At 55.6% G+C, this 22,890-nt stretch overlaps 2 protein-coding genes across 2 annotated transcripts; one reads left to right on the top strand and one right to left on the bottom strand.

The window, feature by feature from the left end:
* Window positions 1-1,909: 1,909 nt before the first annotated feature.
* CIB3 (calcium and integrin binding family member 3) lies at window positions 1,910-9,553 on the top strand. Its single transcript, XM_075537742.1, has 6 exons — window positions 1,910-1,960; window positions 2,111-2,145; window positions 4,358-4,469; window positions 7,131-7,278; window positions 8,322-8,517; window positions 9,437-9,553. Exons 1-6 carry the CDS (start codon window positions 1,910-1,912, stop codon window positions 9,456-9,458), a joined length of 564 nt encoding a protein of 187 aa, XP_075393857.1. The 3' UTR covers window positions 9,459-9,553.
* Window positions 9,554-12,989: 3,436 nt separating this feature from the next.
* On the bottom strand, window positions 12,990-22,413 carry HSH2D (hematopoietic SH2 domain containing). The gene is made up of 5 exons (XM_075555635.1): window positions 22,289-22,413; window positions 18,542-18,631; window positions 17,139-17,304; window positions 16,525-16,620; window positions 12,990-13,544 (listed from the first exon to the last, which is right to left on the bottom strand). Exons 1-5 carry the CDS (start codon window positions 22,411-22,413, stop codon window positions 12,990-12,992), a joined length of 1,032 nt encoding a protein of 343 aa, XP_075411750.1.
* Between the last annotated feature and the right edge of the window lie 477 nt (window positions 22,414-22,890).

Raw genomic sequence — 22,890 nt, 5'->3', positions numbered from 1 at the left:
TGTCAATCAGGTCACAGCTTGATGACCTCGTTTGGAGGTGCCACGGAGATAAATAGCTCGCTGGAAGACAGACCCACACTCTCTGCTACACATTCCTGTCGACAAGCCACATGGAGCTACACTGATGGAGCCAGAGTTCTGGAGCTGGAGAAGCCACTTGGAGACCCCTGCCAGTGCTGAGATGCCTCCACCACCACTGGATCCACAAGACTTTCCACCCACTGATCTGTGATCTTCCTGCACTTGGTGTCATTGCATGTGTTGCGAGAGTCTGAAGAGGAATTTATAGGTTGATATCTAACATAAGTGCTAATATTGGACTTGATCTGGACTGGGCTGGGATGTTTTCTTAATATACAATTGCTCTTTTATATAAACCTTTCTTTCTTATGCACATAAGCATGTCTATGAATTTGTTTCTCTAGCCCACCTGGACTAACACAACCTGCAACAATAGGCTCAAGCATAGCGCGATTGTGAGGCTGGCCCAGCACCAGGCTGCATTTTGTTCTGTTGTGCACAGCGCTGCGGCAACGCTCTCACAACGGACTCAAAGGCACCTGACAACAAACACTTGTGTGGGCCGTTTCTTGATGTAAATCTCTGCAGAACCCAGCCTAACCCCGGGGGAAGGTGTCCTGAGGCTCAGCGTTTCAAAGAAGGGCAGTGCGGAAGAGAGTCCCGCCGGCCACCTAGTTCCACAAAGATGACCTGCTGCCGCCAAGTCTGTCCTGACTCACAGAGACCCTCTAGGAGTAGACGTCCCCACAGGACTTCTCCAAGACTCTAATCTTTACAGAAGCCGACTGCCACGTCTTTCTCCTGCAGGGCAACTGGTGGGTTTGAACCGCTGGCCTCTCAGCAGCCAAGCACTTAAACCCCTGTGCTGCCGGGGCTCCTTCCAGAAAGAGGACGGCAGGATATGCATGGGGTCACCAGGAGTCAGAATCAACTCAGTAGGCATGGGCGTGGGTTTGTTCATTTGGAAGCAAGTCGCTCGGTCTTACTCGCAGCTCAGGAGGCTGCAAGCGGGGCCTAGCGCTGGGCTCTCAACTGTACTAAAGGGTCGCGGCATTAGGAAGGTTGAGAACCACTGCTCCAGGGGAAGGAGCTTTCCATGTATCTCTCCAGCTATCTCCATCTCTATCTATTTTTTTTCTGCCTCTCTGTCTCTTCTCTCTCTCATGGCTCCGGGGAAAGGTTCTTGCCTCTTGTCAGCTACTGCTCTTCGGTACCTCGGTGAGCTCCGTGTGGCTCCTGGTTCCCCATGAGCAGCTGCTTAAGTCCATGTCGGAGTGGCTCTTCTTACTTCTGACAAAGCCATTCCACGGAAGACCCTCCGACACCGAGATGACCTCATGTTAAACTCTCAAAAAATCCCAAATGGGATTGAAGCCACAGGGACAGGAGTTAGGATTGGATCGCTTCCTTTGTATAGGGGTAGGGTGCACAATTTGACCCACAACACATAGGTGAGGCGGTAATACATTTCCATCTTACCACCCAGGCTCAGAGAGGTCAAGCAACTTGCGAAGGGCCACACAGCCAATGAGTGGAGAACTGGACTCTGACCCAGGAGTGACCCGCGGCCCCTTGATCACCCTGCCTCTCCCCTAAAGGGGGTCCAGGTCCCGGGCCGCACCTGGTGGTGACAGACCTGCTCCCCTGCTGGGGGCTGCTGCAGGACCTCCAACCGCCCTTCCTCTGGTGGCTGTGGCGTTACTTGGGCTGTTGTCCAGACAGCGTGCTGTAACTTGAGTCTCGTCCAGGCTGGGGGTGACAGGCAGGTGGGCAGGTGACAGGCAGGGCAGGGAGATTTAGCCGGACACTGGTGTGCAGCAGCCTGTGTGGCCCCAGGGAGACGTGGGGACTTCGGGGACTCATCTCGGGGCCGGCAGTGGCGCTCGCCATGGGCAGCAAGCAGACAGTCTTCACGCATGAGCAGTTGGAGGCCTACCAGGTAGGGGCTGGGGCCAGGCCCTCGGTTCTCCGGTCTGAGTAATGGGGACAGCACCCCTGTAGCCTGGGCGCGACCCTGGACACAGAGACTGGGGAAGCAGAAGGGAGGCTGAGGGGCAGGGTAAGGACCACGCTGGCGTCTCTTCCGCAGGACTGCACCTTCTTCACGAGGAAGGAGATCATGAGGTCAGTCCGGGGGGAAGGGAGGGCCCTTGGAAATGCTGCCTGTCGGTCTGCTTGGCCGACTGCATGCTTGGTCAAGGGTCAAGGGTCAAGCATGGGAGGGCGTGGGTGCAGGTGGTCACCAACCAGGTTCAGCAGACGGTATCCTCACATTATGACCTGGACACGCCTTTCTGATCCTCTCTAGAGGAGAGCTGTCAACGGAGAGGTTCGGAGGCTCGGTAAGGCTAAAGAGTGGTTGGGGGTGGCAGGCATGGCTGGCAGGAGCAGAGGAGCTCCATCTCACCACATGACCACAGCCTCCCAGCTGATGGGCATGGGCTTCTTCGGAGGGTGCTGGAGAGCCACAGGGAGAACGGGAGCAGGAGAGGCCAGAGGCGGGAGGCAGGGCCTGGAGGCCAGAGCTAGGTCAGCGTCCTGGACTGGCATCCAAGTTGGGGAGCCTGGAAGCGGCTGGGAACCCAGGGCAGTAGTTCCGGGCTTCCACATGACCACTCAGCCCACAGGGGCCATTGTCTAGGGGCCCTGCCCATGACCTTGGAGCTGTGAAACCCAAGCTGGCCCCGGTTCGGCTGCAGCGTGATCGGGGTCGAGGCCCCAATTGTGTGGGCGCGGGCATCCATTATTGATGGTGCCACCTTTTGCCAGTGAGCCCCATTGTCTGGGTGAGGACAGCTCGCAGGTCACCCTGGCCGCCAGGATCAGATTACTGATGGGGAAACTGAGGCCCAGCCAGGGCTGACACTCAACCCCAGAGCAGAGGGGCAGAGGGCTGACACTTCGTCTGTCCCAAGCATCTTGGTTTGAAAAACAGACTAACCGAGGCCCAGAGGAGGGGGTCTGGTCCAAGGTCACACAGGAAGCCCAACCCAGGCTGTCCCCTGAAGAGGCACTGCTTAGGGGCCTGGAGAGTCAGGACTGAAGTTCTAAAACTCCCCTCCCTGGAGTTCCCAATCATCTTATGACCCAGGGGCTTCTGTGCCCCCACCAAGAGAGAGTTGCTAGAAGCTTGGCGATCCCAGACTCATCAGGAGGCTCTCTGCTCCTCAGTATGCCACCCTGAGGGTATGGCATCACCAGGCGAGGGCATTGGGTTACGAGAGTTGGTCTTCCAATAGAGGTAGTGTGGCATTCAAGCCATGCTGCACCGAACACCTTTCTTGTGCCCTCTTGAGAAACTTGCTTCTCAACTCTTTCCTTCTGCTCCAGAGACCCTGCCTCCAGTTTTGGATGGAGAGGCAGGATGGTGCAGAGCCTTGCAAATGTTGTGGTCACGGCCAGATTCACAGATGAGCTCAAATTCGCCGAATACTGAAACTAAACTGTAAATCCTTATGGGAGCAGAAAGCCTCATCTTTCTCCAAAGGAGTGGCTGGTGGCTTTGAACTGCTGACCTTGCGGCTAGCAGCCCAAAGGGTAACCCACTACATGACCAGGGCTCTTTCCATTCCCAGAATGTTCGATGTGAACCCATTCCACCTTACATATCCTTCCTTCTGCTAATCCTGTCTGCCTGGTGAGCTCCTACTCATGCGCCAAAGCCTAGCGCCTATATCCCAACCTCTAGGAAGCCGTTCCTCCTCCCTGGATTGCTTCCTTCACTTCAGGCTCCCCAGCCCCGGAACCTTCGCCATCCAACAACCCAGGGGGTTCTGTGACCACTAAGAGAAGTTGCTAGAGAGGAGCTGATGACAGGGGCTTAGGTGGAGATCAAATGTTTTGAGAATGATGAGGGCAACGAGTGTACAAATATGCTTTACACAATTAATGTATGTATGAATTGTGATAAGAGTTGTATGAACCCCTAATAAAATGTTTTTAAAAAAAGAGTTTTATGTGCCCCTAATAAATTGATTTGAAAAAAAAAGACAGAAAACAAAGAAACAAAAAAGAAGAAGAAAAGTTGCTAGAAGCTTGGTACCCCAAACTCAGCAAGGACGGTCCCTAGAAGACTAGTTACTGCTCAGGATGCCCGTGCAGGTGTGCCCTGGGTGAAGGAATTGAGCAGAGAGCAGGGTTCACATGTGGGTATTGAGGCAGGTGGACTTGTTTGTATCTGGCTCCATCTGCTCAAAGTCTAGGCCCGGGGCTGATGGCTCTTGGGGGCAGAGCATTTTTGGGGTGTGGGGTATGCAGCTTCCAGTTTGAGAAAGGAGGGCCGAGGTCCAGCTCCTTCACCAGCCCTTCCTGCTGCCCCCGCCATCCCCCCTTCCAGGCTCTTCTATCGCTACCAGGACCTGGCCCCGCAGCTGGTTCCTCTAGACTACACCAACTATCCCAGTGTGAAGGTACCCTATGAGCTCATCGGCAGCATGCCGGAGCTGAAGGTACGCCCTGCCGGGGAAGGGGGATGGGGGCGGGGTCTGAACAGGGAGGTACCACCACACATCCCTGTGAGGCTGCTCTTGCCGTGGGGTGCTGCGGAGCCAGTCCCGACTCCTAGCAACCTCGAAGACGACAGAACAAAACTCCGCTTGCTCCTGCGCCCTCCTCTCAAGAGCGGCTATGTTTGAGCCCATTGTTGCCAATGGACCTCCTGGGCCCTCTAGCAAGCAGGAAGGCCTTCTCCCTCCTGAGCACAGGTTCCAAGGAGGTGAGAGAGACCAAGTCTCTCTCAGGGTCTTCCTTCGTTCCGTTGACGCTCTGCTTTACCAAACCCACGGTCCGTCGCCAGGGCCACATCCCTTCTGATAACTCGCCCAAGCCAAGGTGTATGAGATGGAGCCAGCCTTGCCTCAAATGAGCCTTCCGGCGTGTGCTTCCTCCGACATAGATGTGTTTGTGCGTCTGACAGCCCCTGGCACTTTCGATATTCGTCACCAGCACCACTGCTCAGATGCACTGATTCCTCTCTGGCCGTGGCTTGTTGTCCGGCTTTCAAAGGTCCCAGAGGAGCTTGAAAGTGGCATGACTTAGTTCATGAGGCGGGTGGTCGTCACCTAATTTGGTGTCAGTTTAAGGATGAAGAGTGTAGGGGTGGAGTCTAGGCTGTCAATCTGGAGAGAGCCAGTGAGACTTCTGTGTGGGCATGGCCGTCTCCTGAGAATGCTGGGAAATCTGGTACTTCCTCCTTGGAGGTGGAAGACACCTCTCTCTCTGCCACTCCCTGGGAGACATTGCAGAAGACAAGCCACATGGACGCAACCAGACCTCTGAAGGTGGAGAAGCCACAGAGAGGCCCCTGCCAGCGCTGAGATGCTCACAATGCCACTGGATCCAAAGACTTTCTACCCACTGGCTTGTGATCATCCTGCATTTGGCTTCATTGCATGTGTTTCGTGAGTCTGAAGAGGGCTTTATAGATTGGCATCGGACATATGAGCTAATATCAGACTTATGGCCTTGGACCGGCCTGGGTTGGGATGTTTTCTCAATGTTCAATTCCTCTTGCACATAAACCTCTCCCTTATACACACATGCGTGTTTATGAATTTGTTTCTCTAGTCTATCCAGTCGAACCCAAGGTGGAGGCTGCAACGACCCTCGCTGTACAGAGGTGGGAACTGAGGCTCAGAGCAGCGGAGACGCTTGCTCGAAGTGACACAGCCCCGCCGGGCAGAGACAAGGACCACACCTGGGGTTGTTGGGAGGATGGAATGAGAAAATACTGGGAAAGGGCCTTGTGTTGGGCCAGGTGGACTTAAGAAACAAATCCAGCAACACTCATATATGTGCAAGAGAGCGCTTTATGCAAGAAGTCATTATTTATCAAGAAAACATCTCCGCCCAGTCCAACTCACGTCCATAAGCCCGATACTAGTCCATAGTCCTTCTTCAGGGTCAGGAAGCCCCATGCAGCGATGCAGAAGGCAGATCACAGGTCGGTGCGTGCAGAGTTGTGTGGATCCAGTGGCGGGCGGCCACATCACAGGGCTCCGCAGGTGCCTCGTCAACAGGAAGGTGAAAACAGAGAGAGAGGGAGAGAGGAAGTTCCTAGGATCTTCCTTATGAGAAGGCCCCGCCCACAAGGAGTCACCATCAGGCCTGATTGACAGGCTAAACTCCACCCCTACACTTTTATATCTTCAAGTTGACATGGAATTCGTGTAACTACCCCAGGCCTGTTGCGTGACAAGTGGCAAGGGACTACTGGTTGTTTTGTGTCCTCCACCCCCCACAATCCCAGGCACAACAGAGCACAGCTCTGCCCGGCCCTGTGCCACCTTCACGATGCCTGGTCTGCTCCAGGCTGTGGTTACGTCAGCTTGCATTCTGAAGGTCTGCTAACCTAAGGGGTAAACATAAGTCCATGGCCATGGAGTCGATGCTGACTCATCGTGACCCTATAGGACTGGCCGCTGTGGGTTTCGGAAACTGTACATCTTCCTGGGGCCAGAAAGCCTCATCTCTCTCCCGCAGAGCAGCTGATAGGTTAGAACAACTGACCTTGCTGTTAGTAGCTCACCGCGTGACCCACATGCCACCAGGCCCCTTCTTTTCTGAGGAGGAAAGCCTTTCTCCGGCGGATGTTCCGTCTGGACAGTGCTTGTAGGCTGAGTGACTGGCTGGGAGTAGGGATTACTTGATTGCAAGCGGCAGAACCTTCTTTCAAGAGAGACAGAAAGATTGGCTCGTGGGAACAAGCGTAATCCACAGGGCGGGGCTGATTTCAGGTCCAGTGGGAATCAGGGCCTTGGCAATGTGCTCAGAACTCTCCTACTACTTCTTGGCTGCCTTCCTGCCAGGAGGCTTTCATTTCAGCCCGCCTCTCTTCTCAGATAGCCAGAGGAGGCTCCCAGAACCTCTATTCCCGCCCCTCCCACCAGCTGAGCAACCTTCAGAAAGCAGGCACCCCCAGGGCAGCCTCTCATTGGCTAGTTACGGTCACATGAGTGGCCCCGGGAATGGGATTCTCGGATTGGCTTCCCCTGGATCCCGTTGCTACCCCTGGAATCTGAAGTGGACAACCCTGCCCAGACCGCATGGGTGGCAGATGGAGTTGCCTGCAGCTCGCACCCCAAAGGCCCTGGCTTCCCCTCTGTCTCCAGGACAACCCTTTCCGCCAGAGGATTGCCCAGGTCTTCTCTGAGGATGGGGATGGACACATGACGTTGGACAACTTCCTGGACATGTTCTCTGTGATGAGTGAGATGGCCCCCCGAGACCTCAAAGCCTACTATGCTTTTAAGATTTACGGTGTGTGCACTGCCCTGGGGTTGGGGGCATCGGAGGGTGGGATGGGATGAGGCTAAATCTCCGGGGGAGGCTGCTGTGCCTTCACTGTGTCTCCTCTACCCGCCATGTCCACCCGGGGTACTGGTCTCCTCGCTGGTCCTCAGGCCCTCTGTCCGCGGTGTGCCCGGCCTGTGTCTCTGTCGGGCCCTCTGCCTGGAGCATCCTTGCTCTGGCTCCTTCTTTCCTGAAGGCTCAATGCTGTCTTCTGCCCCATCCCACGATCCTACTTCTCTCCCAACACAGAGCGAGGCTGTCAATGCCTTGTTCGTCGATCTACTCACATTGTCTCCACTTTCTGTCGGGTGAGATTCCAAAACAGTGCCAATGACTGCTTCCTGTGCCTGACAGAGGAGCGAATGGAAAGCCATTATTGAAGCGCCTAGTGCATAGTGGGTGCTCTGTTAAGTACTTACTGGATGAATGCTTGTGGGGTGAACGGATGAATAAGTGAAAGAAGAGCAACCATCACAGTGGTGGGCACATAGTAGGTGTTCCAAAACATTTCTGGCATGAGTGGATGCTTGTGGAGTAAATGAGTGAGTGAGCAAGTGAACGAATTAAAAAATGGTTATAGTAATACCTGGCACATAGTAGGTGCTCAATAAATATTTATTCAACGAGTGAGTGCTTATGGAGTGAGTGAATGAGTTAGTGAGTGCATGAATGAATGAAAAGACCATCACTGTGGCTGGCACATAGTAGGTGCTCAATAAATACTTGTGAAGACATGCTTGCTGAGTGAGTGAATGAATGGGTGAGTGAAAAAGCGTTGCTGCAGTGCCTCAAATGTTTGTTGGGTGTGGGAATGGGTGAATGATAACAGTCATCACAGTGGGCGGCACATAGTAGGTGCTTAACAAATGCTTGTTGAAACAGTCCCTGGCTACTCTGAAAGCAAGATCCAGATTCTGCCCCAGGGTCTTGGGTGACTTGCTTGTGCCTTGGTGTCCCCCTCCGGGGATGAGCCTGCTCACCCCCACCCCCGCCCCGCCCCGCCCCCACAGACTTCAACAATGACGACTACATCTGCGCGTGGGACCTAGAGCAGACGGTGACCAGGCTGACGCGGGGGGAGCTCAGCACCGAGGAGGTCAGCCTGGTGTGCGAGAAGGTGCTGGATGAGGCAGACGGGGACCATGACGGGCGACTGTCCCTGGAAGACTTCCAGAACATGATCCTACGGGCGCCTGATTTTCTCAGGTGCCATCTGGGGCCCCTGTTCCCCGCCCCCTACCCCCCCATGGATGTGTGAGACAGTCTAACTCTGTTTGGGAAAACTCCTCCAGTCACTTCTTTGGGATGTGTGGAATTCTGTCAGTCTTCCTGGCCGCAGGGCCCTCACCTGTGAAATGGGAATGACTAGACACCCCATGAGGTCTCTGGGTGGCATCAACATGCCTAAAGGTCCATGGGGCAAACCCTGCCCAGCAGCACTGCGGCAGGAAGGCCTGGCAATCTGCTTCCACAAAGACAGCAGCTAAGGACACCCTATGGAGCCAGTCTAGTCTGCACATGGGGACTCGATAGGCGTCAGGATGGACTGAACAGCAATGGGCTTGTCCGGCACACACAGTCCTGGTGGCTGCGACCAGTTCGGCTTGGCCGGAACAGCTTGCATGCCACAGATGTGCCACTGTCCTCGGCCACCCTGAGCCAAATCAGAGCCCCACCTGGACTCGAATCTCTGACCTTTTAGTCTGCAGCTGAGTGTGCTCACGACAGCTCATGAGGGCAGGAGGAGCGCCCTACCCCTGATGGGCACCATCTGGGTGTCTGCCCAGGTCTTTCCCCTGAGACCTCACCCCTGCCCCATAAAGGTGTCCGTCTGGTGTCCCCTTTCCACAGAGCATTCAACTGAGGTCCAGAGAGGGAGAGGCATTTGCTCAGAGGCCCACAGCAAGTTTGGGGGTGGCGTCTCAGTGCAAACCCTAATCCAGAAAGTGCTGGGTACCCCCGTGGGATTGGGGGTGGCGTCTTGGTCAGGGGCTCCCGGAGGAGTTCTTCTCCTACTGTCCCATGCAGCTTCCGGCCTGCCCGGGGGACCCTCAGCAGGGCCAGTGGGAGGACGATGAACAGGAGGTTCAGCCCAAGACACTGACTGCTGTCCCCTTGCATACAGCACCTTCCACATCCGCATCTGAGCCTGGCTGGAGGAGGAGCTGGCTGACGAAAGCAGGGGTGCCCCCACCCCCAGTGGACTCTGATCTCGGAGCGCCCAGAATAAACAGGTGTTACTGCATCAGGCCTGCTGTGTAGACTCACTCTCCTCCTTCAGCCTTGTGCCGGGGATGGAGGAGCCAGGAATCTCCCCTCCCTCCGCTGCCTTTGCTGTGTGACCCTGCATGTGGCCCCACCCTCTCTGACCCAAGACAGCCATCTCTGCAAGGAAGGGGCTGTGTGTGCTTGGGAGGCTTGGCTGGCTACAGGTCTCGGTGGGCACAGAGGAAGCACGGAGAGCAGGGTCACATTGTCCTTCCCTCCCCTCCCCCTGAGCCCCTCAAGGCTCCCAAAGCTTGAGGCCCCTCCTCTCAATCCTCGAATCCCTCCAGACGCTATAGACACATTTGCTCCAATGGCCAGGGGATGGCTCTGCGGTAGAATGCCCTTCGCGGAGGCGGACACAGCCTTCCGTGGTTTTTGAAGGGCCTCAGGGCAGCCGGGGGTGCAGTCATGCCCAGGGCCCCCTGCAAGTTATTTGCAACTGCAGGATTTGAAGTCCACCTGGCTCTAGCTCCCAGAAGGAGATTCCCAATCCAAACCCACTGCCCTCGAGTGAACCCCAACACAGGGCGACCCATGTGTGACAGCAAACAGCAGAGGGCCCACAGGGTGTTCCTGCCCATAATCTTCATGGAAGTCGGTCACCAGGTCTTCCTTCCGCAGCACGGCTGGATGGGTTCGAAAGACCCACCTTTCTGGTAGGACTTGGACCAACCACTTGGGACATCCCAGGGCCTCCTTGACTGGCTGCACCTTGTGAATTTGGGAAACTCTGTCCCCACTCCCCCTGCGATCACTCTGGGAACCAACCCTATAAGGTCCTAGCCTGCCTGAGAGATGATCATTTTGGCAACAGAAACCAGACCCCATTGACCCTCCTGTGTTGGGCCCTTCCGGGAACATTCTCCCTCACCCTTACGGTCCCTGGTGGCATGGCGGGTTGAGCAGCATGTCCGCTAGCTCGAGGCTGCCGGCTCCTGGAAAGATAGACAGAGGGAGGGGCAGTTCCGCACTGCCCTGCGAGGTCGCCGAGCCAGAACTGCCTCAAGGGCAGGGGTGTGGAGTTTGGGGTGCATCTTAACTTAAGAAGCGCCCACTGTCTTCGTTCTCTACCTCCCTGGGTTGTGCCCACGGTTTGTGCTCCGCTACGCACTGCAGCGTCAGCCGCTCAAGCCACCCGTGCCACGGAAGAAAGGCCTGGCCAACCACCGCTGCAAAGAGAGCAGCCAGGAAAACCCTGGGGGCTCAGCTGGACTCTGCTCCCCGGGGCACCATCACACGTTGGGAGTCCACACGGGAACAATGGGCTTGGTGGGCGTTTGTCCTGCTCTCTGGGGCTGCCGTCACAAGTAGCAGTTGAGCGGCTGTAAGGGACTGGCATTCGTTTACTCAGAGGCTTGGAGGCTTGTGGTTGGAGGGAGTGCCAGCCCCCCACCCCTAATCACAGATTCGATAGGCACAAGTGTACAGTTGATATATATATATAAATATTATATTAAAGTCATCGAGAGCATGAGAGATAAAAGAGAGATTGAAATAATGGAGTCAGACACATTTCATCATGGTAGCATGCTCACCTCAGACCCGTTTGGTGGTTCACATGGAGAGAGGGGGAAGGGAAGGAAGACAAGGGGAAAGGGAACAGGGGACGGGAGAGGAGAGGGGGAACCGATGAGAGGTCAAGGCAGGAGCCGAGAGAGATCCTTATTGCTAACCCAGGCCTATATACCTTTGGGGGGAGGGCAAGCCCACCAATTACAGGTAAAGACATACGTCATAGGAAGGGGCTGCACTATGGGTTATACAACAATGAGAGGGGGTGGTCTAGGGACATCCAATAGGAAGAGGAGGGATTGGGGGTACACATGTGACAAGATGGGCGCATCCTAGATTCAGGATGGCAGCCTAACTTTGGATGTCACTGAGCAGGTTTGATCTGTTCTCCATAAAAACCATTATCAGTAGGGTGTAAACCCCACCTACAGGAGCCAAGCTAATGGTCAGAAGCCTCTTGGGAGAAGTAGCTTATTGTCCTTAACAGCAGGGAGCAGGGGTCTACAGTAGTCTAGTGACTGATTTCCTCCAGGGAGGATGTCTGTAAGCATCTGACCTCCCCCTATATGCTAGCAAAAAGCCCCTCATGGTTGGCATGCCTTTGGGGGACACAAAGCTGGGGGAAAGTCTCTATAATCCCACAGGGGCTAAGAGCCCCAGACAGGGACCTGACTGTGTCACTTCCTCCTGGGGACTTTCCCCCTGCGCCCTAGTGTCTGCTGTGATCCTTGCTAATAGAGGTGGTCTGCCCCCCGCCCCCATCATCATACAACACCCCCCCACCGGGTTTCCTCCTTGTAAAGGCAACTGCTCAGAAGAGACTAGGTTTAGGACCCACCTTACTAAGGTGGAGCCGTGGCTTTGCTCTCCTGTGGTAGGAGACGCCCTGATTAGGAGCTGGCTAAAAGTCAGGCGTGTGTGCCCATCCCCAAAGTTTCCTGTCCCCTGACACACTTCCAGGAACCCCAGTAGCGTGATGGGTGAGTGTTGGATTGCTAACCATTAGGCTGGTGTCTCCAATCAGCTACTGCATGGGAAAGAGTCCAGGCTATCTGCTCCCGTGGAGATGGACAGAGTCCGGAAACCCTTTCTAGGGTTGCTGGGAGTCAGAATGGACGGCAGTGAGCTCGGTGTAGCTCATTCACTACAGTTCACCTCGCTAGCATAGCCACCTTTCCAGCCAGGGCTCAGGCCCAGGCTCAGGAGTCAGGACTTGGAAACATCTTTTTTGGGGGACGCGATCTGTAACATCTCAGGGGTGCTGAAGGATGGCCACATTCTGTGAGTTCAGCCAAGGAGGGGCTGCTCATGTCAACCATTTCCTTAGGATGAGGAAACTGAGGCACGAAAAGGACCAGCAGCTCCCCAAGAGGTGTCCTTGGGGGACCCACTGGATGTCCAGAGAACCTTCAGGGCGCCAGCTCTCACCACGCTGCACCTTGTTCACCTGCTGGGCATCCTGAGAGGACCATCCATTTAAAGGTGCGGATGGACTTGACCCAGGAGCCACTTTGGTTGGCAAGAGTCCTGCCATGTGGCTTTAGACCAGAGACCAGGTGACATGTGGAAGGAACTCGGAGCGCGCATGCCTCTCCTCCTCCCTGACCCCCAGCCTCCCTTAAAAAATGCAGACATTGGCCTGCTTAGCTGGCCTGTCCCAAAGCATGAAAGAGGGAGTGAACCTCAAGGCCAGGTGCATGGCAGGTGCCCATGGCACTGCCGCTGCTTATGGCTTAAAATAGCCAGGCTGTCTGCAGGTGGAAGACCGAATCTTTACAAAGTCGTTATTTCATCTCCACAGGTCTGCAGGCTGGCACAGTGCGGTGGCACGGAGCAAGGGGCCCGAAGTGGGCAGCCCGCCTGAGGCTTGAGGGTCCCAGAGTCGGGTGGACCCTCCTCTAGCAGTAGCCAGGGGCGAATGGTGGGGGCGGGCGGTACTCCTCGGGGAGCCAGTCCTGGGGTTCTTCCACGCCTCTTGTCTCTTGGTTGGTTACCTGCAGTGACGGCGACTTCACTACTGTTCTGTGCAGACCTTGGTCCCCTGGGGAAACTCCGCTCCAACTGCCTGCCCTGCGAAAGGCATTTCTGTCTCTGGGAGACCCGGGGGCTGCGTGGGCCCCCTCACAGGGTTCTCTAGAGAAGTTGTCCTCCTGGTTCGCAGCCTCCTCATGGCTGTTCCTTGCAACCTCTAAGCCGGCGGCAGTGGCCACGGGCAACCTGGTGTCTGAGAACAACGGCAAGCTCATGGCTGTCAGGTGGGATTTCAGCTGCTGCTGGGCCCTCCTGCCCGCTTTGGGGAGCGTCTTGAGGCGCTTCCAGAGTTTCTGACGGGCATCTGAGAGTGGGGCTTTCAGGGGGCCAGAAGAGGCGAGGTTCCCCGGGGGTGCTCTGTCCATCTCAGCGGAAGCCGTCCTTTCCTCCGACCAGTGGAGCAGGCTGGGTTCCAGGGAGGTCTAGAAGGGAAAAGAGTGAAGACCTTTGACAAGATCGATCAATGCAGTGGCTACAACAGTGGGCTCAGACACGAACCATTGTGAGGATGGCCCAGGACCAGGCAGCATCTCGCTGTCATCCACAGGGGTCGCTAGGAGTCGGGACAGGCTCAACGCCACCCACCAGAAGGAAGTGGGGGGGGCTCAGGCAGCACCTCATTGAGGGCTTGGACAGATGTCGCAGTGGGCTTCCGTCTGCCCTGTCCTCTAGGAGTCACGCTGAGTCAGCATCAACTCAATGGCAGTTGAGTTTGTTTTTTTGGCTCTATCTGTACCGAAGTTTGCTGCTGCCTCTTTCTCCCACAGTGCAAGTCTTTGGGGAGGCGATTCCAAGAAACACCACTAGGGGAGCCAGAGAGCTAAACGAGAGAAGCTGGCCAGTGGGTGTGGAGTCACAGGTGGGGACTCTGCAGGCTAGGGCCTTGGAGATGCTGAGGGACGTTCTAATCCATCCTCTAGGGCCGCTCTGGGGAATGGACGATCCCTCACCTGCTGAGCCTCTGCGTCTGGCCTGAAGCACTGGAGCCTCCCTCCTCCCCCCGCCCCCACCGCCCCAAACCACTGTGCTTGAGAAATGTCCAGCTATAACCCCCAGAAGTGGATCCCACACCTCGACCTTTCTTTCTTAAGAAGCGACTCCTTTGTCTAGAGCAAACCAAGGAACCAACCCCGCCACTGTGAGCCTATTCCAGCTCATGGCACCCCATTCTGTGAGCCTAGTCCAGCTCATGGCACCCCATTACGGAGCTGAACTGCTGCCTGGGGCACAGTGGTTTCCACAGAAGTAGATTGCCTGGCCTTTCTTCAGCAGCCCTGCCTGGCGAGTTTGAACTGACAACCAGGAGCTGGGGGAAACAGGCGTTTGAGTTTGTTTGCTTTACTGTGAAGACCCAGGTAGTTAATGATTTCAGCGCTGCAGGTCCAGAGCTGGTGCCAGTCACGGCAACACAGCTCTGCCCTCTAAGCATGAAGTAGCCCCCAAACCAAGCTCACTGCCACGGAGGCGGTTCCAACTTGAGTGGTCCTGTAGGACAGAGTCGAACTGCCCCTTTGCGTTCCTGAGACGGACTCTCTCTGAGAGCAGAAAGCCTCGCCGTTCTCCTGGTGAGTGGCTGGTGGTTTCAAATTGCTAACCTGTGACGTGGCGACCCAGTGGGTCATCGGGAACCCCAGGAGGCAGACTGCTCTGTCCTCGCGGGTCACTGTGAGTCTGAATGGCAATACGTTTGTTTTGACTGTTGGTGGTGGTGGTTTTGTACAAACCTACGAGCCCTGGTGGTGTCGTGGTTAGGTACTGGGTTAGGGCGATCTGCAAGGTCAACGGTTTGAAACCACCAGCCACCCCGCAGGAAAAAGACAAGGCTGTCTGCTTCAGTAAAGAGTTATCCTCGTGGAAACCCACTGGGGGAATTTTTATAGGGTCGCCGTGAGTCAGAATCAACTCGATGGCAGTGAGTTTTGTTTGTCTTAAAGGCTGGACGTTGGGAGCCACCCCTTGGCAGGCTGCTTCTGTTAAGACTGCAGTCCAACTCCATCAAAGTACTGTTTGAGGCCGTTCACAGACAGGGAAACCAGGGTGTGGAAGTTAAATCACTTGCCATGGTGACCCGGTTCCCAGTTGGCAGAGCTGACATTCCAAATGTGCCCGCCTCTGTATCAAGGGCTTTCTCTGTAATGCCACTCAGCCACTCAGCCCCACCCCAAAGCAAGCACCGCGCTCCAGAAGGCAGCCTGACTTCCTAAGCAGGTGAGCCAGTTTGCTGGCATGGGATGTTTGCCTTGAAGATAAACCAGGTAAGAAGAGGCCTTCTCAGAACGAAACCCGCCAGGGTGTCCCCAGCAGCCTCTTGAGTCCTCCTCAGCCCAAGCCAGAGCCAATTCTAAGCACGCAGACCTGTCCCCACAGCCAGGCCGGTTCCTGAGGAGCGCCTGATCCAGGCCACGGTCTTTTCAGTTGCTTGGTGAACATTTACTATGAGCAGTCTTGTCCCATCCACCCAATACCCACCCACCCCCCAAAGAACTCTGGGGCTGGAGTCTCACATCCTCAAAGCCTCCAACCTTGGCCTCTCACCTCCCAACGACTGACACTCACTCTTTTTCCTCTCGAGACCCCGCTCTCTCCACACACTGCCTGGCTTTGGTTCTCCCTCAGCTCCTGTCACACACTGACCCTCAGGACCTCTGCTGGTCCCACTGCCTGGAGCGCTCTCCCTGCCTCGCTGCACGTGGCTGGCCCCTCCGCCTCCCCCTGCACTTCCCTGAAGCAAGCCACCTCCTCCAGGAGGCCAGTCTCCATGCGTCTGTCTGCCTCCCTGTGAGTCCCCACCATCCTCAGGAGCACCCTGGCCTGAGAGGCTAGAGCAGTCATTGGTCCTTTCATTCACGCAGCTCCTCAGCAGGTCCTCTCTGAAAGGGTGGTGGTGGGGTGGGGTGGGGGGAGCCTCAGGCAGCTGATTCCCAGGTCTCTGGGGGCCTAAGGTTTGAGAAGGGAGGCAGATGACAGTCTGAGCGGGGAGACAGACAAGCTATGGAAACCTGCAAGCAAAGACCTTTCCAGGTCGCAGGAAGGACTCAGCAGCAGGGGAACCCCGAGACTGAAGGGGACACGGAAGAGGGTGATTGGGGAAGCGGACACCTGCTGAGGAAACAGAAGGGCTGGTGAGGGGGGAGCTGAGTGCAAGGGGCACCTCCAAGACCTGGGGGTGGGGGGGTGAGTGGGGGGCTTGCTGTGTCCGGAGACCAGAGGCGGGCAGAGGGGCGGTGGTGGCCTTGCAGCTTGGTCATTGATCTCGGTACTCTGAGAAATCGGGGGAGCTGGTGGACACGGAACGATGGGTCCCACCCTGGGGCAGTTTTGGGTTCCTTTTACTCCTGACCCCACCCCCACTCCAGCCAGCCCGGACCTGCTCCCACGCACCTTTCCTGCTTCCTCCGCCACGCACTGAGAGGGCCCCGGGTGCTCCCTGGCGGCTTCCTGGACCAGCGCGTTGGTGTAAAGGAAGAGTCCCTCGTAGTCCACGCGTGTGGGATCCTCCTGTGGGGCCCAAAGCGCCCGGAGCTCAGTTCCAAGAGTAGAGTGGGGGAGGGGGGCACCCCTGGAAGGTGGGAACGTCCCGCCCACAAAGGACAGAGGAAAGTATGCCCACCCACCAGGCTTCTGAAGGGAGTCTGCCCTGCCCAGAGCAGCCAGAGAGCCAGGGATCAGCCAGGGCCATAACGTGCACATGCCCCCGACCCTGCCCTCATTGCCTCCTCAATTACCCTGGGCTGGCTTAAGCTCCACCCACAGAGGCATGGAAGGCCACTTTCATTGCAGGCCACTGACCCCTGCCCACGTGCTGTCCACTGCACATCTCAAGAAATGCCACCACCCACAAGCCTGATGGGCACCCTGTGCACAGGCCTCGCACACCGCGAGGCAGCCTCCCATGGGGCAGGGGCGATCCACACGGGGTGGACGGGATGCGGGGACAGGGAGAAGGTTTGGATCAGAAATCACCAGAGGCTGCGGAGGCGGGCAGGGCTAGGGACTGTCCCCTCAGGGACCCTCACCTGCCCACAGGGCTGGGTCAGCAGCTCGCCGTGTGGCCGCATGGGCTTCTGCTGGTGGAAGGTGACCAGGGCGTGCAGTGAGGCGTGGGCCGCCCCGCCCCCGGGGATCATGAAGCTGCCGTCATCCAGCAGCTTCACCATGAAGTGGCGGCAGCAGTTCTGGGCCCTGCGGGGACACGCCTCTGCTGGGACACTCCCATGGCAGCCTGCTGGGACATCCCCCCTCCACCCCAACCACCTGGAGCTGGCATCCCCTGGCAACCGGCTGCCCAGCTACTTGAAAGTAAGGCGAAAACATAGCCCGCTGCCCGGCAGGAGGTCAGATTCAGGAAAAACAAGCCAAAGTGACTGTTGGAGTCAGGTCTCAGCCTAAGCAGGTGCTCAATAAAAGCTCAGATAACCAATGATTGATTGATTGATTAATGTCCTGTGGTGTGCTTACTCCAAGAAGAACAAAAAGCAGGCTCCCTGCCATCTAGTCGATGTCCTCTCATAGCAACCCTCTAAGACAGGGCAGAACTGCCCCTGTGGGCTTTCGAGACTAACCCTTTACCAGAGTAGAAAGCCTCGCCTCTCTCCAGAGGAGCGGCTGGTGGTTCAGAGCTGCTGACCTTGAGGTTAGCAGCCCAACATGTAAACGCGCTCCATCGTGACGTTAGCTCACTGAGTCCTCATATCGGGGTGCTACACCTTTGTCCTTATTCCTTGCTGCTGAGTCTGTTTCAACTCACGGCCCTGCTGTGTGCACACAGTAGACCAACTCTATAGGTGCTTCAAGGCTGTGACCTTTGGGGAGCAGATCACCAGGTCTTTCCTCCTAGGTGGCTCTGGGTAGACTCGAACCTCCAGCCTTTCTGTTAGTGGTCAAGAGCTTAGCCCTCCGGGACTCTTGGATTAAAGGTTAACATTCCCACATGAGCCAAGAGGCTCAGTGACTTGTGTCAAAGACATAAATGCCGGAGTAGGACCCCGAACTTGTGACCATGAGGCTGGGGGTCCAAGCTTTTGCAGCGTCTGTAACTAAGACGTTGGATTGATTATCCCTCTGGCCCAGCATCTTTGGATTTGCAATTGGAAAGTAGTGGTGGTTCTCAATCATCTGCGATGTCAGCCCAAATTCTGGGCTTCCAGCAGCCCTCTCTGAGACCCACAGCCCCCTGGACGGGCCGAGCCATTGGCAGGGCCATGACGGGACAGCTCTGGAGCCCCCAGCAGTCCCTGTCCCAGCAGCAGCGGGTCCAGCACTGCTCATCACAGCAAGACCTGTAGCAGTCGGATCTGGACAGACCCCGTGGCGACTGCTCCCTGAGACATTGCGGTATGAAGAACCCCTTTACCCTCGGCCCCGAGGAAGCCGCAGAGGAAGCCTCTGGCCCGCCCTGGCCGCTGGCCCCTGGCCTCACCTGTAGGATAGCGTGTAGCCCACGTGGCTGTGACTGACCCGGATGAGAAAGGATCCTGGTGGTTGTGGCTCCAGCAAGTTCTCGGCGGCCCTGGAAGGGCACATAGAGGAGGGAGATGGCAGGTCAGAGGGCAACCACCCAGCACCCGGGCCAGGCTCTGGCTGTACTTATTACCCAGGACTGACAGCCCCACAACCCTGCATCATAAACACCGATGCTTTGAAACCCAACTAGTTCCCATCAAGTCAACTCACGGCGACCCATTATGTCTCAGAGTAGAACTGCGCTTCTCAGGGCTGACAGAGACTGATGCTTCAGCACTCGATTGCCTGGCCTTTCTCCCCATGTACCCAAACCCCAATCGTTGGGCTAGCAGGCAAGCCTACTCACCATTTGCACCACCCCAGAAGTCCCCTAAAGCAATATGGCCCCCTTTGGGGAGGGTGGGCACTGGAAAGATCCAAGCAAGCTGCAAAAGTAAGGGGCTATAGCACCAGGGGGGCGCTGAGTAATCTCCTTTTTTTTTGTTTTCTAAAAAGGAGGCAGTCGGCCAAATAAGTTTGGGGACCTATGGCCTAAAGCCGGGGCAGGGAACGTCTGGTCCACAGACCATAGAAAACTCTAAAAGCCAAACTCACTGCCACCAAGTCACTGCCGGCACACAGTGACCCTACAGGACAGGGTAGAACGGTGCCTGTGAGTTTCTGAGATTGTATTATCAATGGCAGTAGGAAGTCCCGTCTTTCTCCCACAGAGTAGCTGGTGGTTTTGAACTGATGATCTTTCGGGTCTCAGCCCAAAGCATAAGCGCGATGCCACAGGCTGTATAAGACCTGGGAAATCGCCAATAGCAGCTAAGGTTGCCCGCACACCTCCCCATTCCCTTCGTCACATGAGGGACACATGTATGGCCCCCAAATGATATTAGAAATATCCGTATGGCTTTCAGCAGAAAAAAAGTTGCCCATGCACCCTCTGGTGCCCTGGTAGCCTAATGTGGGCATACATTGGTCTGCTAAGAACAAAGTCAGCAGTTTGAATCCAGCAGCCCCTCCTTGGGAGAACGACAAGGCTTTCTACTCCTGTAAAGACAGTCTCAGCGACTCCCAGGGACGGTTCTGCCCTGTCCTGTGGGGGCACTCTGAGTTGGAATCCACCCGGTGGCCATGAATTACTCCTAAAGGAACAAGCCACCTAAGCCATTTTTTCCTGGGTCATCCCAGATCTTGGGTTGCTCAAGGACAGGGGCCTCCCTCACCCCCTGCAGGTGGTAGGAGACCTCTGAGGACCTTCCTCAGCCCCCAGGTGGACATCCTTCCACATCCCATCACTCAGTGCCTGGAATCCCCCCATTCATGTAGCTCCGGTGGATCCAGGTGCCACAGTACCGAAGCATTTGGGCTTGACCTCTGGCTCTGCCATTCATTTGCTGGGTGACGCAGAGAAGTCCTGCCCCGCTCTGAGTCTCAGCTTTCTTGGGTGCAAAGTAACCCCTCATGCTCAGGGCTGATGGACGAATCGGTGGAACACCCACGTGGTGAGTTTAAGACCTGCTATCTCATCCTTGGCTGTTTTTAGAGTTATTACTACCACGTGTTGCCAAGTCGACTCTGACTGACTCCTGGTGACCCGTGTGTACAGAGTAGACCTGTGTGTAGGGTGCTTTGGGCCCGATATCAACTCTATGGAAGCAAGTGGGCAGACTTTTCTCCGGCAGGACTGTGGGATGGGTTCCAGTTGCCAGCCTTTTGTGAGTAGCCAAGTGCAAGTTGTTTGCTCTTGCTCTACCCAGGGCTCATATTGCTAAGATTGCTATTATCCTAGGAGCCCCGATGGCATAGTGCTTCCCCATTGGGCTGCTAACCACAAGGTCAGCAGTTCGAAATCACCAGCTGCTCCACAGAAGGACGAGACTTTCTACTCCCATAAAGAGTTGCCGGCTCTGAAACTCACAGAGGTGGTTCGACCCCACCCTGCGGGGGTGCCAGGAGTCAGAATAGACGTGATGGCAGGGAGTTTGGTTCGGGGGACTATCATTTATTATCATCATTTCGTCATTGCTGCTCTGTTCTGGGGTTGTGTGACAAGCTGGGGGGGCCTCCAGGCCTCGCGACCCTACATGGAGGCCACAGGTCCCCTGTGGCTCTGGAGCCTGTGAACCGTGACGGGTGCAAATCGAGATGGAAACAGGTGGGTTTGGGAGACCCGGAGCAAACAAAAAGAACCTAAAATATCCCACGGGTGCTTATTTAGTGTTGATAACATGTTGACCTGTGTGATCATGTTTTGGCTAGATGGGGAGCCATATAGAACAGATACCCTATGCATAGACATAAAATGTGAATATATGTTAGAAATTAAAAAATGCATTTTATGAACACAGGTTAAAAACAACGTGACTTTTAAAACAAAAGAAACCATGGTGGCCTCCATTCCGACTCATGGGCCACCCAGGTGCATTTCTACCGGGTTGGCTCTCGTCTCTATGGAAGCGGGTCGCCAGGCCTTGCTTCCTCAGCACCACGGGGGGTGGCTTTGAACTGCCAACCTTTAGGTTAGCAGCCGATGGCAAAGAAACCGCTTTTGTTCCCTGGGGGCTCTAAACACATATGATAACATGTGAAAATACATTCTACCCACTTCTTTCTAGTCCTTTAAAAATTTTTTTTATGTAGAGCCTAAAATATGTTAAGTTGCTTTCTGTGGCTGGCATTACCCTTCATTGGCAGCCCTGCCCGTGCCCGGAGATGACTCCCAGGCCCTATGCTCTGGGATCTTTACGATATTCACTCAAGGCCCTGCATGCCAAAGGTGGCAGTAAAGGTTCTTTCTTCAGTTCAGACCAGGCCCCGGGGCTCCTGACTAGGGGGGCTCGTTTATTTCCTCAGAGGCCACAACCTAACATGGCAGGAACCTGGGGGCTGTGTTGCTGATGGAGGGAAAACAGCTGCCCGGAGCCCTGGGTCAGGAAGGGTCTTGAGGCTGCATCTTGCTGTCACTGGGTGCTGGGTTAGGAAGGATTCTGAGGCCGTTCTGAAAGAAGCAGCCTCACCTGGGTGAGGCAGGGTGGGTGGACATTGGTATACAGAAAGTTGAAGCTCAAAATCTATGTGAAGGGCCGTGGATGGAGTGGAGACCCCAAACCCACCTGCACGCAAGGTAATTGGGAAAGCCCTCTCAGAAGGGCCTCACAGAATGGAAGATAACTTTAGGGTGTCGTACGGCACTGATTAACCACGTAACGATCCTCTAGTTCATCGATATTTCCTCCCCTTACTATTTGGTTTTCACTTGTTCCACCTCATTAATCAAGTTAGACTTGTCTGTGTTCATGTGTATATTTGAGATTACAAGGTACATGAAAGCCAAGAGAGAGAACCCTTCAGAACAGTTACACAAGTAATGATTCCCTGGGGGTCCAGGGAGGGAGGGGGCGGGGAGGGTGAGCTGATGGCAGTGATGATCGTATGACCTCCCTGGATGGGCTTGAACAACAGAATTACACTCGAGTGGATATATTGGCTCGTGTAAGAGATGTCAACCAACTATTCTATAAAAACAGTTCAACAAGAAAAGAAAGTGCAAGCTCAGAAAGAGGGGTGACTCGCCCAAACTGACCACTGTGGGAAGCAAGATTCAACCCTACTAGGGGTCAGAGGGACTTCAGAGACGCCGAGCTGAGCTCCCAATTCTGCAAACCTCTCCGGGCTGGGGGTAGGTGGGGCAGAGGTGGGGGTGTGTCCTTACTCTCTGGAGATTGCTCCGTGGAACCACTGGGGAACACCATCCTGGGTCAGCTGGTCCACCTGGGTGTGCACGAACCAATCCAGACGTGGAGGCAGCGGTGGGGGCAGGGTCCTGTCCTCTGTCATCATGGCTTCCCGAGGAGTGGGGTGGGTGGGTCTGTGCCTGGGGGAGCAAGGAGAGAGAGTCAAAACTGGCCCTGCCCTACAACACGTGTGTCTCCCTTATAAGTAGCTTATGTTGCCACCTCCTCCAGGTGGACAGGCAAGTGGGCCGTGGCTCTTAAGCACCCAGCGTAAGCCAAATACTTCCTGCACATTCATCCTCTCCTCTTTACGAGCCTCCAAGGAGTTTTCTTGGTCGTTTATTCTGGTGTTTGTCCTTGTCACTTCCCCGATTCGTGGCGACCCCAGACACAATGGAGCGACATGCTCCCCGGCTTCCCAGCCCTGCCTCCTTCCTGTGATCAGTGCCGGATGGGACCGTCGGCCTTCATACATTTTTCATTGGTTGAAGACTGCCAGCCCTTTCTTCCTAGGACATCTTAACCTGGAAGCTGTTCGGTTGACATCCACACACAAGGGGCGTGAGCAGGCAGCGGTGGT

The sequence above is a fragment of the Tenrec ecaudatus genome, chromosome 1 (genome assembly GCF_050624435.1).
Source record: "Tenrec ecaudatus isolate mTenEca1 chromosome 1, mTenEca1.hap1, whole genome shotgun sequence".
Taxonomy (NCBI): Eukaryota; Metazoa; Chordata; class Mammalia; order Afrosoricida; family Tenrecidae; genus Tenrec; species Tenrec ecaudatus.
This window is presented reverse-complemented; position numbering and strand designations above follow the sequence as displayed.